General features: G+C 45.8%; 1 protein-coding gene across 1 annotated transcript in view; it reads right to left on the bottom strand.

The window, feature by feature from the left end:
* Window positions 1–5,393, bottom strand: part of LOC138566998 (L-cystatin-like) — a 176,820-nt gene extending 171,427 nt beyond the window's left edge. The window contains exon 1 of the mRNA XM_069644798.1: window positions 4,993–5,393. Coding sequence (XP_069500899.1) covers window positions 4,993–5,259 — 267 coding nt within the window. The 5' untranslated portion in view covers window positions 5,260–5,393. The remainder of the gene's footprint in view (window positions 1–4,992) is intronic.
* Between the last annotated feature and the right edge of the window lie 9,164 nt (window positions 5,394–14,557).

Below are 14,557 nucleotides of genomic sequence, written 5' to 3'. Positions count from 1 at the left end.
TTCGTTCTTGGTGGCTCTGTTTTTGTAAAGGCTTCTATCATTTGTTTCTTTGACATGACTCTGTTGTCAGATATTTAAGGACCTAAGTAACTTACTGAGTCTCTTCTCTTTTCTCAGTGTCATGCCCCTCTCTTTTAAGATATCCAACTCTTTTTCTGTAATATTGTATCATGTTCCTTTTCATTCTCGCCACAAATCAATATATTGTCCTGAAAAAAAACAATTTGTACATCACCTTTTGAAATACTGACGATGCCAAGCCTAGGCTGAATGGCATCCTGCAGAACTGAAAGACTCCCTCATGCAATTCAAATGCTGTTAATTTCCAAGAAAATTGATCCAACTCTATTTGGTGATAAACTGAAGCTAAATCCAACTTAGAAAAGAACTTTTCTTTTCCAACTAAAGCTTACATTTCTGTCGTGTTGGATAATGGATGCCTTTCTGCCGCCACACATCTATTAAATTGCCTTAAGTCCACGCATAAACACATTTCCCTGTTTTGTTTACAGACAACCACCAAAGGAGAAACCCATTATGTAGCTCCTGCCCATTCAATCATGCCCATCCTGCACAATTTCTCCAATTCTTCCATCACTCCTTCCCTCAAGACCAAGGGTACTGGACATAACTTTGTCACTACAGGTTTGCTTCCTTCTGTTAGAATAATTTGATGCATCATGCCCTTCAACTTCCGAACATGTGTATTGAATACTTTCTTGTGATCCGCTCACGTACCACTCGCATTATTCTGCCCCACATTCAGTACTTGCTCACTGGTATTAGGTCCAAGTGAATGCACAATGTTTTTTGTTCACGCCATCCTATCAGGGATGCCCCTTTCTTTGTGACATATCTTTTCCCCATTGCACTCCTTCCCTTGAATTCCATCTCTGCCAAAAAATATCCCAACAATTCTATCTTGTCCATATTGTATCCTCTGGATACAAGTCTGGTTTCTTCAACTCGTCAACATTCCCTTTCAGGGTTTTCTCAAGCACTTTGCACAACAGAAGTGATATTTTGCACTGGAGTCGGCCATCATTATTACATTAATTCCATTCACACATCTCAGCCTCAGGATAGTCACATTACCCCTTGCCATCCTGGTTATGATGATATCAATAATATTATCTTCCTCAGAGGATTCATCTCTCTCTCTCTCCTCCTACAAATTGTACACTTTCCCTGTTCCATCCAAATGCCCCTGGACGATTCTTACAAATGTTCACAAAATGTTCCAATTTCTTGCATTTTGCACATATTGCTTTTCTGCCTGGACACACTAGTCAATGTGCCATGTGGGTTTTACTCCCACATCTAAAACAAAGGCATCCTCCTCCAAAACCTCTGCCATAAATCTGAGCACCCTTTCCACCCAGTACGGGTACCCCGTTAGGAAGCCCACAAGGATACCTGGCCAATGTCCCAAGGGGAATGTTGGTCTACCCCTTGCCACACCCCCAAGGGGACTAGCTGTCCAGTGGATGGTGGAAAGCTGGGGAAACATACTGAGGACAACATAGCGGCACCCAGGACAAGGGGCAGAGTATTGGCCAGCAATTTATTAAAAAAAGAGGAGGCCAATGAGGGGTGAGCAGCAAGAGGAGAATTGCTTTTTCTTGCCATGGTACCGTGGGCACAGATCATCATCGTCTTTTTACCCTCCCATCTGTCATGTTGGCAGAATAAGACATTTCTTTGTCATAGAAGACCAATTTGCAGTTAAACAAGCAGCTAGACTGATCAATGTTACATGCAATTATGATGTACACAGAATGGGGGGAGAAGAGTTTCCCACAGGGTCAGGGGAAACGCTAGCCTTCTGAGCTGGTTACTATTACTGGGCCCCACTCTGAATGCTCATGGAAAGGAGCAGCAGGAGAGGGTGTCTGTGTCTGGACCCTAAGGCAGAAACAAGAAAACCAGAACACTGCTAATAATATGGCACAAGGTGCTATACTGAAACGCAACAAAGGAAAGGGGAAGAGATTGCCTGCTAAGAAACCTAGCAGCCAAACTAAGGTTCAGGGAAAGAATAGGAAATCAGTGAGCAAGGTTCAGGACAGAGAACCGGATGAAGGAGGAAAAGCAAAAAGACAAGAATCTTAAGTGCAAGGGTACAGGAGAATGGAACTGCAGACTAGAAATTAGGGACCGGAATCAAGGAACAGCGGACAGAACTATAGACCAGGAACAAGAATACTCAGGATCGAAACTCTGGACTAGGATAAAAAGTACTGAACTGCAGACTGATAACAAGGAATTTGAGAAACTGTAAGTCTGGATTAGAAGAACAAGGGCAGGACTGCAGACAGATAATAAGGAAACTCAGGACTGGAATCTAGGAAGCTAAAGCCAGGTAACAGACTTGGCACAGAACAAGGAACTGCAGAGAGGGAACAGAGGACTGCAAGCAAGGGAGCAGGGCTGCAGTGCAAGAAGCACAGGGTACTGAAACAGGAGCAGGTTCTGGAAGCAACAGTACACAGCAGAAATCCAAGGATCAAAGCACAAGGGGCTGGGAGTGAATTCAATGTAAAGAGCCATGTGCTCCTGCAAGCAGCTGCTTAAATACTGACCTACCCTATGCTGAAACAGGCTCATTAGCAACACCTGGAGCACCACACCTGAAGGTAATCTGCTTCCTTCCTCTCCGGTCCTGTGAAAGTCAAAGCAGCAATGAACTCTAAGGCTTCTGGGGATTGCAGTTCTAAGGCTGCTGCATGCGAGTAGCCAGGGAATGTGAACTGCCAGAAGCTGCATCATGAGATATGTAATTTGTGAAATTAAATAAGGACGGACCAAAGTCTTGCAAATGGAAAGTAAAGACAAAAATATGAATAGGTATTGTCCGTCGGGGAATATGGCGATGAATGAGTCCCGAATAGTCCACGATGGTGCTCCAGTGGCACAGTCGTGACACATTGCCAATAAGGCACAAACAGCATGGTGGCACCAATAGGAGAGGGCAGTGGTGCTCCTCTAGTTTTTTTTACTACATTTTACTGTTCCTATACTTTTATTTTAAAAAGAAACCCTTCCGGAATGGTTTCATTTTAAAATAAAAGTGTAGCAACAAGTTAAAACTTGCACTGTCAGTGCACTGCACTGCACGTTCCTTTAAACAGCATGTGCATGTGTTTGGGGGTTTGTATTGTGTGTGGGGGGAGGGGTGGCTATGGGGTTTGTGTGGAGCGGCGGCAGGCCAGTAGGGAACATAGTTCCACTACTTCTTTTCACACACTTCGACCACTGGGAGAGGGGCACTACAGCAAGAGCTTGCCACATTTCTCACCTATGAGAGCAGACGCTTTAAGTTGAAGCACTCATTAACAGGCAGCAGCAACAAAAGTACAATGACAGAGGCTTGCCCTGCCCAAATGTATATACTCCCAGCTTTTAGCTTGCTTACGTCTCCCGATCATTCGCATCTCTTTGTGAAAATAAGCATCCTCTGAATTGGGGCTGAAAGATGGATCGAATGTGCCAAAGGAAGCCGTAATAGATATTCAGCCTCCTTGGCTCAGAGAAACGGGTAAAGTCGACAGCCCAGTGGGTAAAAGCACCTACTGCAGCAATCAATGCATAACCTGTATAATACACATCCAGTTCTTGGTGAGCTACTGATACATGTTTGCTAGCTATGCTGAGACCTGTACTCACCTGGAAGAGGTGCTCAGTTTAATGGCCAACACAAATAACTTTTGAACACTGACCCCATGCTTCACTTTTTTCAGGTCAGTTTGGAGCAGAGAGACCGCTTATGTAGCAAGGTTGCAGAGACTAGAATGCATAAAGCAAAGGCGCAATTGAAAGTGGGCCTGCTGGCACTTGTAGGGGCATTGGATGATCACTCATGGCCCCACTCAGGACCCTTTTTTTTATTTGAAGGCTGGTTCTACCCCTGTTACGCCTCCATGCTAGCATCACCTTCAAGGCCGCCTGCATCAACTACAAAGCGCTAATGTCAAAGACACCATCATATCTAGGTAAAAAATACCACCATCGCAGAAGTTCACTGCATCACACCAGGAAGCAAGATATCACAAGATTGGAATTCAAGAAGAGCAGAAAACAAGCATGCTACTGGGCTCTCATGCTCCGGAACAACCTTCCTGATGACATCACCTGCCCCCCTTCCTCCTGCGATTGAGGAAAGGTGTGAAGACCCTGCTCGTCAAGACGTTTCACTGACATATGAGGACCACAGATTGACAAGATGATCCTCCCCCATCAACCCCCCCCCCCAACGTCAAGATGCTTCACTGACAAATGAGGACCACAGAATGATCCTCCCCCTGCAATGTATCCACTCCCTCTATTGCACAGCGGCTCTTGCTTTCTAGCTAGGTTCCCGCTACAGAAACCCCCTGCATACATACATACATACATAGACATTCTGCTCGGACTACGAACCACAGCACATCTGTACCTGGAAGTAAAAGGAAATGGAGTCCCTCGTGTGGAAAGCGACAGGTGAAATAGAGAGCCAGGAGGTCTCAATGAACAAGACACATGCCAAGCTAGCACCCAGACTATGAACTGTATAAAGACTATGATGGCGTGCATTGGCACCCAACGAAGGGAGCACAGAGCAGGGAGAGAGTGAGAGGGGACAACGCGGAGTGAACAACTAGCGCATGCAAGGAGAGAGTAACATGTTGCAAATTCAAAACATCTAAAATCGCGAACCGGTATCAGAGTCTCTGCGTCTTTTTTGCTTATGGGACTCTATTACCTACAACCATCGTGCACAATTTGAAGAAAGCTGAAGAGAGCTGAGTGACCGTTGGAACAGGGTGGGAAATGGGCCGGCCACGTGGTCTGGGGGCATTTCTCCACACCAGCATCTCTGGTGACTAGTGAGGCGCCAGCATCCCTCAGAAGGGGAGCGCTGATGGTGCGGTAAGGGGAAACTCTCTGCAGAGTGCACCCGCTTCGTTCCCAGGCCTCACTGGTTCCGTTGGGACCGCCCCGGCCGTCACCCACCTGCATCTGGGCCTTCTCGATCGCCACGGTCTGGTAGACGTATCTGCCGTTGCTCATTTTGGCGGTCTCCACCTCTACAAACGCAGCCATGTCTTTGGCTTCCTTGCCTTCAGTATTGATGTCGCTCCAGCCTCCCAGCAGCGGTTGCGCTTTCGTCGCGGTGATCACCGGCTCGTCTTGCTGTGGATCTGCCCGGAGGAGCCCCGGGTGGGCCAGCAGCAGCATCAGCAGTAGGAGAACAGCGCAACACCCCCGGCTGGCAGCCATGACCTCAGGACACAGGCAGCGCTCTCCCCGCACTCAGGCTGCGAGCTGCTGCAAGCAGCAACATATAAAGGCACCTGTCTACGGAGACTGGGCGTGAACTCGAATGGGACATTTGCTAATTGGCTGCCTTGAATACAGGATCCTGGCACGTGAGTCTTCCGCCTGCCAAACCTGTTGCTGGTCTGTTGTGCACCGGCTCCTGTGACTACTGACTGAAAAGTCAGTATGATGGGCCGGCAAACTGCCAGCAAGGCGGGTGTGATTGAACCGACTCCTTACCCACTAGTTAATCTCTACTGTGCTGTGCAGTGTGCACGTACACTGCTATTTGCAACGCATCACAACATACTGGACACACTGTTTGTATTTTATGGCATATACAGCACGAATTGGGCAGGAACTAAAGAGTACGACGGAGCCCTAGTTTTTGGGAAAAAATGGCCATCCTTCCCTTTACCCCCCCACCGCCCCCCCCCCCAGCACTAGGCGAAGGACACTTTAATGTTGTGCTGCCCAAGGGTACTGGAACCTGTGGCTTTCTGGGAATGTTCAAAAGGTGTCTTGGCTGAGCTAGTATCTTTCAATCGCTGGCTCGCATGTGGGAGCTGTTTTTCTTTTGGGGGGAGGGTCGGGGAGGTGGGTAAAGACACAGTTTGTCGGCACTGAGAGCAACATGGTGCAGAATTGAGGGGCAGGATCGGCATATATTGAGACAGGCAGCCGGATTTAATCTGGCCACTTCGCCACTAGCATCATGAACGGTGGGAATTTAAAAGTCAACATAAACTGCATTAAGAGCTTGCAGCGACTATCAGGAAGTGGTTCTGAATGCTAGAGCGGTCCATTGCATGACTCCAAGCACACCAACGAGGGTCTCACTGATTTCACTCACGGGAGGGAGAAGGGTTAGGCCATTGCGAACGCTGGCATCCATTCGCAAAACCACGGAACTGCACGCGCTAACTTTTGGGATGAAAAGCATGGTGCAGGTGTAACTATGGAAACATAAAGTATTTCATGGAGCAAGGGGAGCTACAAAAGCCCATCAGCGGGTAGTGGCAGACTGGGTGGAAGTACGCCTAGCCCACAATGCATATATTGTTGAGACAGGCCTCATGATGTCTTTGAGCGCTAGCAGAGCGAAGATGTGTTTTACAGTGGCAATGCTGGTATGTATTGTGGAGACCAACCTCATTACTTTCTTTGGGCGCAAAAAGCATGACAGGAGGGCAACCCTCATGATCCAGTTTAGGCAGGACCTGCTTGAAAGCGGGGCGCTGCTGACACATATTGTTGAGAGAGGCTGCATGGGTGTTCTTTAGGGATAACCAGCATCCACGTGTGTGTTGCAAAAATGCTCCTTGGTACTGCTGGTGACCTGCTGACATTCCAGTGTGTCATGTGTTGCCGTGCAGAACCGAGTGCCACCAAAAAAGTGATGGGTGGAAGTTTCTGAATAAGTCTGCTCTGGGCAATCTTCCACACTAGCCCACTGTGCCATTGCAAAAGGGGTCCAGCCATGTGCAAATCAGTCAGGTACCATCACCAATGGTAGCAGGCCAGCCCAAACTGCTAGGCCAGGTCCCCTCTGCACAGAAACACAAGCAACCCCAGACATGTTTCGGCCTTGTTGGGCCTCCTCAGTGAGGTGCAGCTTGGTTCCATATGGCGCAGCGAGCAAAGGACCAACAACTGGGCATACCCTCTCTCACATAGGGCGACAAAGTACAACCAAAAAAATGATTGGTGGAAAGTTTTGAATAAATCTGAACCACTCACACTGCTCTGGGCAACCTTCCACACCACCGTATATAGCCCATCTGCGCCATTGCAAAAGGGGTCCAGCCATATGCATATCAGTCAGGTAGTGCCACCAATGGTAGCAGCCCTGCCTGAACTGCTATGCCGGGTCCCCTCTGCAGAACCGAGAGTACATTCTACATTGCTACCCAATTGTTCCGAAAATGTTTGCTTTAAAATGCTTGATTTCAACGCAATATTTAAAAATAATTCGAAGAGGAAGTACCGCCCAAAACTTTACTTGATTAGCTCACGTGAGCATGCTCGGGTCAGTTCAGGGAACATCTTTACACATTCACCATTTGCAACCTCTCTAGACTGTAGTAGTATTGTCTGTGTGGGGCACAGAAGCCTATGAAGATGACTGTCTCAGTCTTGCACCCTTCTTTGACCAGACATTGACAGAACCCGATTCCCCCATAGAAAAACATCTTTGTGCATGGTTCGCTTCCCCCTCCCCACTCCTGCTATGCTGGATACTCCCCTGCTGAGTTCCAATCCATCCTTCGCATACAAGTCAGCTCAAGCTCCTTTGAATGTTGTCAGCCACCTTGGATTAATTTCACCATTCTAGCAACCTTAATGCCTTCCATAGATTTCAATGGAACACCCTCCCTTCAAATCTTTATCACCCTCCCAAAAATGTTTACCCCATTGATTTCAATGTGGTCACTATTCCAGACATTTGACTTCACCTTTGTTGGTGACTCAAAGCCCTTAGCCAAAGAGTACTGTGATTACTGGCAATTTACTTCATCTCTGTGCACCTCACATTTTGTGTATGTTTGTATGTGTCCAGCATGGACTCCGCTATGTTTACACTCTGTTTCCATCATGTGACATGCTGTTTTTGTAATTCTGCGCCACATTGTAAATTTGGCAGTATCAACTACGGTAATACCGCTCAACTGAATTCCTCTTACTGCAAGCGGCTACGATAATACAACACCTGATTTAGGGTTGGTGCCTAGTCCAAGTTATTGCCCGCTTTTGAGGCCAATGGAACTGCATTGGGAACATGTGGTAATACTGCATAGGGCAAGACCTCCATTGAAGATGAGGCAACAAGCAGGCATCATTTAATGCATGGGCTGCAAAGGCCATTATCATGTGTTTCGGCAAGATAGGCGCTACTCTGGAATGCCACCAGTTACACTATTGCCACCATACGTATAGGGAGGCCCTGACAGTGGCAGACTGCCACATAAGGAACTTGGGAAACTCCACAGGTGCCTATGCCTCCAAGGACCTTTCTGGGGCTGATCCAGTTAGCCACAGTCCTGTTGATGTGCCAAAAGGGTGCAGGCAGCTCCTTCCTCTCGCCTTGAAAATAAAGGTGCCATTTGCTAATGATTCCGTGATTGCCGCGTCCGTATTTGCGTCTGCACGTGAAAGGCTGCACGGAACTCTTCTCAGCACGCACTTCTGTGAACTTTAACCCGGAATAACAAAATAAACCAGGAAACAAAATGAATCGCAAAATAAGCTCCATTCTTTAAACGGTCTTGCTGGCTTTTCGTGTAGAACTTAAAGCGCTATTCATATAATAAAAAACAACAGGCATGTCTAAGAGGGTGCGTTTACACTCTTAAAGTATGGCAGTGAAACCTAGAGGAGTTTGTTTAGGCTCATGTCACGTTGTATTGTAGTATTCCATTTAAAATAAGGAAAATGAAGCAACATATAATAAAGAACACATGTTCTGTCAGGTCCACTCCATAAAATAATTATTTTAGTTATTGAAAATAAAACATTCACAAAACATCGTGCCTTATCCTCCAACTAAAGCCTAGAAATGTTGCTGTCAAGTTCCCAAATGTGGACTGCACCACATAAGCAACATGTGTGATCCTGGGCAACTCATTTAATCTAACGTTGCCTTCATTTCCAAATTGCCAGTCCTTACAAGTGATTTAGTTCACCTTCTTCACTGTTCTAAAAAGCCCCCCTATGGTTTTTCTGCATAAATAATAATAATAAACAGGGCGAGTCTGAACTTGCATAATTTAAAGCATTCTAGATATTTCCCATTAACAGTCCCTGAATTGACATTTTGAAAGAAGTATAGCCATAAACATATTTTAGCAATAGTTCTAATCAGTTGGGTTTTTTTCTCTTCATTTTCTCTCCAATTTTTAAAAGATGATACGGCCATTTTTGTTTAGATGTTATTTTCTACTTTTATGCTTTCAGTGTGATGGTTTCACTTGACATAGAATCAAACTTATAACTTCTGCACCACTGTTATGATTTATTAACATCAATATCAATAATAAACGATCACTTGCAGACAGGCGCCTATTACGCTCGCCTACGTACGCCCAATGTACAGCGAGTGCGCTTGCAGGGAGCGACACGTGTTTGTATAGAGCCTGTATAAAAGACAATGGAAAAATAGTTTCATGGAATTTTTTTTAATTCCATTCATTTTCATGCTTACATTTTTATCTATATTTAGAAAAATCGAGTTGAACAATACTCACACCAATTTAATTTGACAAGAGTTGTCTATTTTAATACTTTTATTGTTTAGCCAGAATTCATACTGTAATTAGTAGTAGCAACCATGCAAACCTTGCTCCAGTCACTAGATACACTGTACTTTAAAAAAAAGCATGCATTTGAGGAGTGGCTTCACCTCGATTTTCAGCAGTTTATTAGAATATAGCAGCCCCCTCATCTCTCGTCTTCTTTGATAAGATGATTCTACAAATCTCTGGAACCCAAGAACACCTTGCCGTTCTCTTTTAACAGGAGGAGGTAACTGCAGCCCAAGTAGAGAAGAGTGGAAAGGCTGGCTTATGCAGATAACACCCAGAAGACCACACCCTCTGCTAAAGAGGGATGTGGCCTTCCGCATCACTGTACACATCCCACAAAACTCCTGGCAGGCCTTAAGAGCTTCCAGGCAGCCAGGTCCATGGCGTTGCTCAAATAAGAGGTACAGTACAAATCCCAGCCTCGTTTAATAGTACCTGTAGTTCATTCCGGCTTTCCTACCCATAGAAACCTCAGCCTTGGGTGCTAGGGCAGGGGTCTGCAACCTTTGGCTCTCCAGATGTTTTGGACTACAACGCCCATGATCGCTCACCATTGGCTATGCTGCCTAGGGCTAATGGGAGTTGTAGTCCAAAACCTCTGCCAAGTCAAAAGTTGCAGACCCCTGTCCGAGGGGATGAATTGGAGGGTAGTTACTCTCCTTCCTCCTCCTCCTCATTGCTGGAGCCTCACTGAGCCAGTAGGAAATGAGTGCAATGCATAGTCAATATAGTAGAGGCCTCACATTGCATTTTTATGTTCTGACTGCCAGCGGTCCTTTGTCTAAGTGCACCTACTTCTGCAGGAATGGCGAACAGTGGCACGATGTTCAATCCACTCTTGGTCAGGGGGTAGGTCCCAACAATAGGAAAACAGTTTACAAGGTTAATCTCTTTCCAACTCCAGATGAAATAACCAATCGGCCAAGAGAATTCATAAAGGCGAGTAGGGGTGTTGCTACGCCTGGAAAAGATCTGGGGCTATGCTAATGTCGGGACTGTCGGGACTTGAGGCTAGTTAGCCTTTCGGCTGTAGTCCCTGAGCTTCTATCTGGGGCTACAAGCAAAAGACCCAGGGCTATAGTGTCCCCCCCACCCCCCAGCAACGCCTCTGAAGGCGAGGCAGACAAACACTTTGAAATATCTGTGATCCCAACAATTAACATAGGGCATTAATAAAACATCATTCGTTTTTTAATAAACAAGTATCAATCATCTTTTTACGCAAGAAAATCGACCTCAGCACTTACAAACGTTACTATACTGAAACCACCTTTACACAACCATTTAGTGGATATTAGGGTGTGGGGCACAAACTGAAGGCCAGTTCTCCTAGGTCTCGTATTCTCAGTTATTTCGGTGCCCAGCCCAGCACGCAGGCACGAATCAGTGGGTTTGCACCCCACTCACATACATTGTAGATTATAAGAAGCTTTGCTAAAGACAGACTGATCCAAGAATAACCAGAAAGAAGCAGTGCCCACTCACTACAGTAACGATTCAAGAAAAGTTATCGAGGCATACAGGGGCATCATCGCAATTTAAGCAAGGATCCTCTCACAATCAGGGTGGATGCAAGCTGTTGATGTACACGAGCAAATATCCCGAAAGAACGAGGAGACATTTTGCAGACACATAAAAGGCACAAGCGCATTTTCCTGAACACACTAACCTGACCGAGCTAGATATTATGGGGGAACCAACCCATGTAAATTAATCCTAACATAGACGAAGTAGCTCACACGAGCCACCCTACCAGGACAAACCACATCAAACGTATTGTAGTGCGAAAGAAAATTGTGTATAGTGCCTTGATAAAGCTTGTATAGAACAAAACATCTGTTGGCGGGTTTTTGATAAGCTTTGAATAATGCTATGGGTGGTATGTTAGTACTAACGTTGAAAATGACTTGAAAAAGAATGATATATCTTACTTTATTTTGTGTTAATATATTTCTCATGTAAATCATTCAGAATGCTAACTAAAGTCAAACCAATCATATTAACACCGACACTGGGGTATGACTGCATCCTCACAAATGCACGTTCTGACATTTTTAGATGGCTAGGTACTAGGTGAGTACCTTTTCTGTGGCTATTCCATCCCCAGAAATGCACGTTCTGACATTTTTAGATGGCTAGGTACTAGGTGAGTACCTTTTTTGTGGCTATTCCATCCCCAGAAATGCACGTTCTGACATTTTTAGATGGCTAGGTACTACGTGAGTACCTTTTTTTGTGGCTATTCCATCCCCAGAAATGCACGTTCTGACATTTTTAGATGTATAGGTACTAGGTGAGTACCTTTTCTGTGGCTAGTCCATCCCCAGAAATGCACGTTCTGACATTTTTAGATGTATAGGTACTAGGTGAGTACCTTTTCTGTGGCTATCCCCTGCAGAAGGTCCCAATACACCAATCTCTATTCGTAGAAATTGTGTGTATCGCGGGCAATGCTATCAGCCTAAATTCCACTACCGCAAAACAACCCACACAACTTCACCTGCTCACAGCAACCCAAGCCAAAACACATCACCTTCACTACCAAAACAACTGCCAGCACACACTGTTAGAACCCCATCCAGGCTGTACACTCCACAAGATGCTGGGTCAAGAAGACATGAACCCACTCTGCTACAGCACGTGGTTTCAGCATATCAGCACTAGCACTGACACCCAGGCATCTCAGAAGGCCTCCAACCTGGAGCACACCATAGCAAAAGACGTATTCACATCATATTTTTACGGTGTCAGAGACACAGCTTATTTGCTCATTCGATGGGGGAAATCTACCCTGTGGGCAACCAACCACTGGCAAAACAACTTTCCCTCTTCGTGGCAGCCGTCAATCAAAAGAAGTCATAGAAATGGCAAACTTGCCCTTTTCAAGTCAAGTTTACCATAGCATAAGCGCAGCATGATTCGGGCAACTCTCTTTTCTAATGAATGCCTGCACAATGAAACCCACACTTATAATGAACAGTTAGAACACTTTGTAACTGTCTATAATAAGACAACTGATACAGTGGCACATTGGAATTTCATATGGGCCCCCTGCCTATTATGCAGATTTTCTAAGTTTCCCTCAAACTGATGCCCATGGCCGGCGAAACTAGAGGTTCTGACTATGCTTATGTATGTTTTTAATACATATGCTTTCTCCATACCATGCTTCTGGTGGCAGTGCCAATCATGTGTTGATGCATCAGTATTTGCAGACAACCCTCAGTGGGCGACGGCATAAAGCTCTTACCACTTTATTGCTGTGTTTGCGGCTATTCAGTGCCAAAGGACTGGCCACTTCCTGGAAAAGATAAGCGGGACCAGTAGATGGTCAGATGACACTAGCCGGTCCATGCTGCGATGTTGCGCTCCCAATGCGAACAGTTGCTAAGCGAGGGATGGCCTTGTGGCCTTCAGGTGCACTGCCTGCGGCAGCCAATCAGATCACGTGAGGGAAGACCCCAACACCTTGAGATGAGCATTTTGCAGCACACTTTCCAGACTGTTGCAACAATGCATGAGACACACCTCTTTGGGGGCATACCTCAAGGATACTGCTCAATTGGCAGTTATATCAGGGCTTGTGCATAGTAGTATATTGCTATGCCTCCATCCCTGCCCCAATGAGGATTACGGCTCTGGTTGATGTCACAGTTAGCATATATTTTCATGATGGAACCTCAGTAGCTAATCTCTAGGCAGAATGCCCAGAGTGTCTATTCTAGTGTCAAAATCATCTCTGAGAGGCACCCTAATCTAATGGATTATAGCAGTTGAACTCTTGGCATCCCGCTCACCAATCGTGTCATAATGTTATCCCTTCATTGGCTTTGTTGCTGGAAATGGATAACAGCAGACATTAGAAAGTTCTCATTTCCCTTAACTGCCTAAAATCAGCACTATTTGAAGTGACACAAGAAAAATAAACAGTGCAGTGCCAACAAAAACAAAGCAAGGAAGCTGGAGACTTCGCTGAAAATGCATGCACTCAGGTTGTTATTGATTTTTATCTGGAACTCATGTTGATTTCAGGAGCGTCATGCATAGTCAAAGGCAACCATGCACATTTAAAACATACAAAATTAAGTGTGCTTGGGGCATGTCAATGTGCACAGTGCTCTTAATCTTGATTACGGAAACAGGCCGGAGTAGTTTCTTTCAAAATAGTTCTCCATCTTCTCAAATCCTCAGAGCACATTGAGAGATGGCGGCCAGTTAACCCAGTTTAACCCTTTTATTAGCGGTTGCAGAACACCGAAACATAGCGCCACCAATCGCCCATACAGAGTTGAAGGCCTTCAAAGTAAGACATTGTTTTCTACTGACACGTGCCTGTGTCTCATGCAGAAAGCTATGACAGACACAACTGGTCCAGCACAAACAGCCACGATGACATTAGAAATGTTACAATGCAGTATGACCACTCTGGTGCCAGAATCACAAACAGTGTGGGCACTTATGAGGCCAGACATAGACAATTGCGAGTCAGATGTCTACCCGTTGGCCCTACAGAACAAAAGGAGAGAGGACTTGATGAACAAGTTAGGGAATACAAAAAACAACCGAAAGTCTGATGGCTTTGTGGTCTGTAAGCAAAAATAGGTGTTCCAGGCCAAAAGTGGGTCTGGGAGACCTTCATGAAAACAGAACTGGGAAAACAGGCAGGGTGATGTCGACAAAGTCACCCCATTCCCCACACAGCTATCTCATCTGCTCCATAATTCCCCACCCATGCCAATTCCAACAGACGGCCCCACTCCTGCTCCACTAGGCCAAACCTCAACTCCAGCAGCCGCAACATCTCGCTCCGACGACCCACCTGCCCACTCTGAGATTCTCCATAATCCGCAGGCCACCTTCTACCACCACTATCATTGCCTTCACCATCTGCAACACGCAGCCTGCAGCACATCTCTGCACCATACCACGCCACTCTATGCCAGTATTCAACTGGATCC

The sequence above is a fragment of the Ambystoma mexicanum genome, chromosome 2p (genome assembly GCF_040938575.1).
Source record: "Ambystoma mexicanum isolate Mex_15411 chromosome 2p, UKY_AmexF1_1, whole genome shotgun sequence".
Taxonomy (NCBI): domain Eukaryota; kingdom Metazoa; phylum Chordata; class Amphibia; order Caudata; family Ambystomatidae; genus Ambystoma; species Ambystoma mexicanum.
Note: the sequence above shows the minus strand (reverse complement) of the source record. Positions and strands in the feature narration are given on the sequence as shown.